Here is a 2,373-nt window from a genome sequence, read left to right on the forward strand (position 1 = left end):
CTTTGAAACTTTACCTCAGCATTCAGTCGTCTCCCATCCCCCCAATGTAAACCTTCATCTCAAAACAGCAGCAGCAGCAACAACAACAACAACAACAACGATCACTACACATTACACCCACTAAGAGAGGATTGGAGATTATCGATTAACCAACAGCTGAACAGTTGGGGTAGAACCTTTGTAAGCGTACATACTCGGATGCACGTAATATTGACAACGTGTCATTATAATATTTATTAACCTCCGTCTTACCCGCTTCGTCCTTCTGTCATTGTCTTTTTCTTTTTTACCATTGAACCCGACGTCTACGCCCATGAAATGATATATCTGAAAACCTCCCACCCAAAAAACCCCCCCCCCCAAAAAAAAATTAATTTTAAAAAGTCTTAAAGAGTTGGACTTGATACTTTAAGAAAGGAAGCGTTGTAAAAAATGTAAGTGTAGTTTTTAACTTCCCTCCTCGTTTCTTATTTACCCTGGTGGCATCAACTAGATATATATATATATTTATATATACCGGGTCCTATTGTACTCCTTGGTGATAATCTAGCGATCTGTTTTTTATTTTTGTTTTAGGGATGCTATCAACCTATGTGGGACTACATCACGTCACACACCGGCCTGATTATCACTGTCGTCTTTCTAATCTTTTTGTTTGAGGTAAGATTAACTTATTTTCCTCTCCCATTGACACAATTTATAATCTTGGATACCGCCAGATTCGTTATCAGGGCCAACTCGGGCTTTGGAGGAGAGAGAGAGAGGGGGGGGGGGGGAACATCCCAACATACAATCAGAGACACCCGTTAACGTGTGGGGTTCTTTTTCCTTTAGCAGATGTTTACTTCCCGCTACATGCGTTTTTGTCTCTGGTAACGTAATGTAATTATTAGGATTAATATAATTAGTATGATTATGATTATCATCATTATTATAATTATTATTATTGTTGTTATTATTATTATAAATATCATTATTATTATAGCAAGTGTGCTCGATTTTGATTACTGATATCAGCATCTGGGAGTAAAAATTTCAAGAGGACAGTAGGTTGTTGAATACAAGTCCTCGTGTCGTTGTATCATGTTAGTCCAAAAATGGTGCGTCTGGTATTTTTATCATTTGTTGACCTCTATTTCAGAACGAGTAGGCACATGTGACTCTGTGTAGGAGAAACAAATGTAAACTTTTTTGAAACGGCGTGAGTACGCCTTGTCTTTTTTCTCCTCTTTTCTTTTTTTTTTCATTAGGGGGTGGGGGGCGGGTAGCTTTTCGACTTTTGCGCACCCTTTCGTTGAGCCAAGCACTGTGAATTGGTATTATGTTCACATCATAGAAAAAAAAAACCCAATTGTATTATGAAATGCACATGACGTTGTTTTTGTGGAATAGACAACAGGGTACATCAAACATCGTTAGTGGAAAGTATCACACAATGCATCAAAGGCAAAAGAAGCATATACTTTGGTTTTGTTCTATGAATTTGTAATTTTCAGAATCTAGTTCATTCTGCTCCACTGTCGCCCCCCATACCCTTTTTTCCACCAAAATTTCCTCCACTTACACTCCCCCCACCCCCACCCCAAATTGTTACACAATAGTATCTCTTTCCTTGCAAACTATAAGCCCTTTTCCAACTCCCCTGGCTACCCACTGCCAAACACAACAAACCCCGCCTCCCGAAAAAAAAATCCCTTTCAAATTCCAGTTCCTGTGCTTGTTCTTCGCTGTCTGGAACATCTGCGGTTGGAAGAGCAAAGAGGGTACGAGCCAAGTCAATGCCGCCTACCACACTGACGACTACCACAACGCCGATTACCGTAATGATCCCTACCGCAACGCTGGTCCCCGCTCTTCCGACTTCCGAAATACTGACTATCGCACAAAGGACCACCGCATTGATGATTACCGCAAAGCCGACTACCGCAGTGCTGACAACCGTCACGACAATTATCGCAATGGAGACTACCGTACTGAGGACTACCGCAACGCCGATTACCGACAGAAGGACCATGGACGCTACCCGAACTGAACTACAACAACAGTCCACTAAACATTTAAAACTTCAATGAAAGAAATTCATTGAAACTTGTAGTTCGAGTGCGTGGTCATTTGAGAAGATAAAATGTGTGCCATGCTGATGTGATGTATAATTACTATACTTAAAAAAAAAAAATCATACGGTACTTTCTCTCTCCCCCCATTCCTCCATCCCTCCTTCACTCACTCCCTAGCCAGAAGATAAGAGGTGTTACAAGAGAGTAACAAACAGAAAAAAAGAAGGAGGCTAGATAAGGACGATAGATGTTTGATAGGAAAGAAGAAGCAAATCACACCAGAGCACCCGCCAACTACCCACTTCACATGCAGACG

The 2,373-nt window shown here is 40.9% G+C and overlaps 1 protein-coding gene across 1 annotated transcript in view; it reads left to right on the forward strand.

Annotated features, from left to right (window-relative positions):
- The window catches only part of LOC106012879, a 16,149-nt gene extending 13,987 nt beyond the window's left edge, over positions 1-2,162 (forward strand). The window contains exons 4-5 of the mRNA XM_013087085.2: positions 577-660; positions 1,709-2,162. Of these exons, the coding sequence (XP_012942539.1) occupies positions 577-660; positions 1,709-2,032 (408 nt within the window). The 3' untranslated portion in view covers positions 2,033-2,162. The remainder of the gene's footprint in view (positions 1-576; positions 661-1,708) is intronic.
- Positions 2,163-2,373: the final 211 nt, after the last annotated feature.

This window comes from Aplysia californica, unplaced genomic scaffold (genome assembly GCF_000002075.1).
Source record: "Aplysia californica isolate F4 #8 unplaced genomic scaffold, AplCal3.0 scaffold00544, whole genome shotgun sequence".
NCBI lineage: Eukaryota > Metazoa > Mollusca > Gastropoda > Aplysiida > Aplysiidae > Aplysia > Aplysia californica.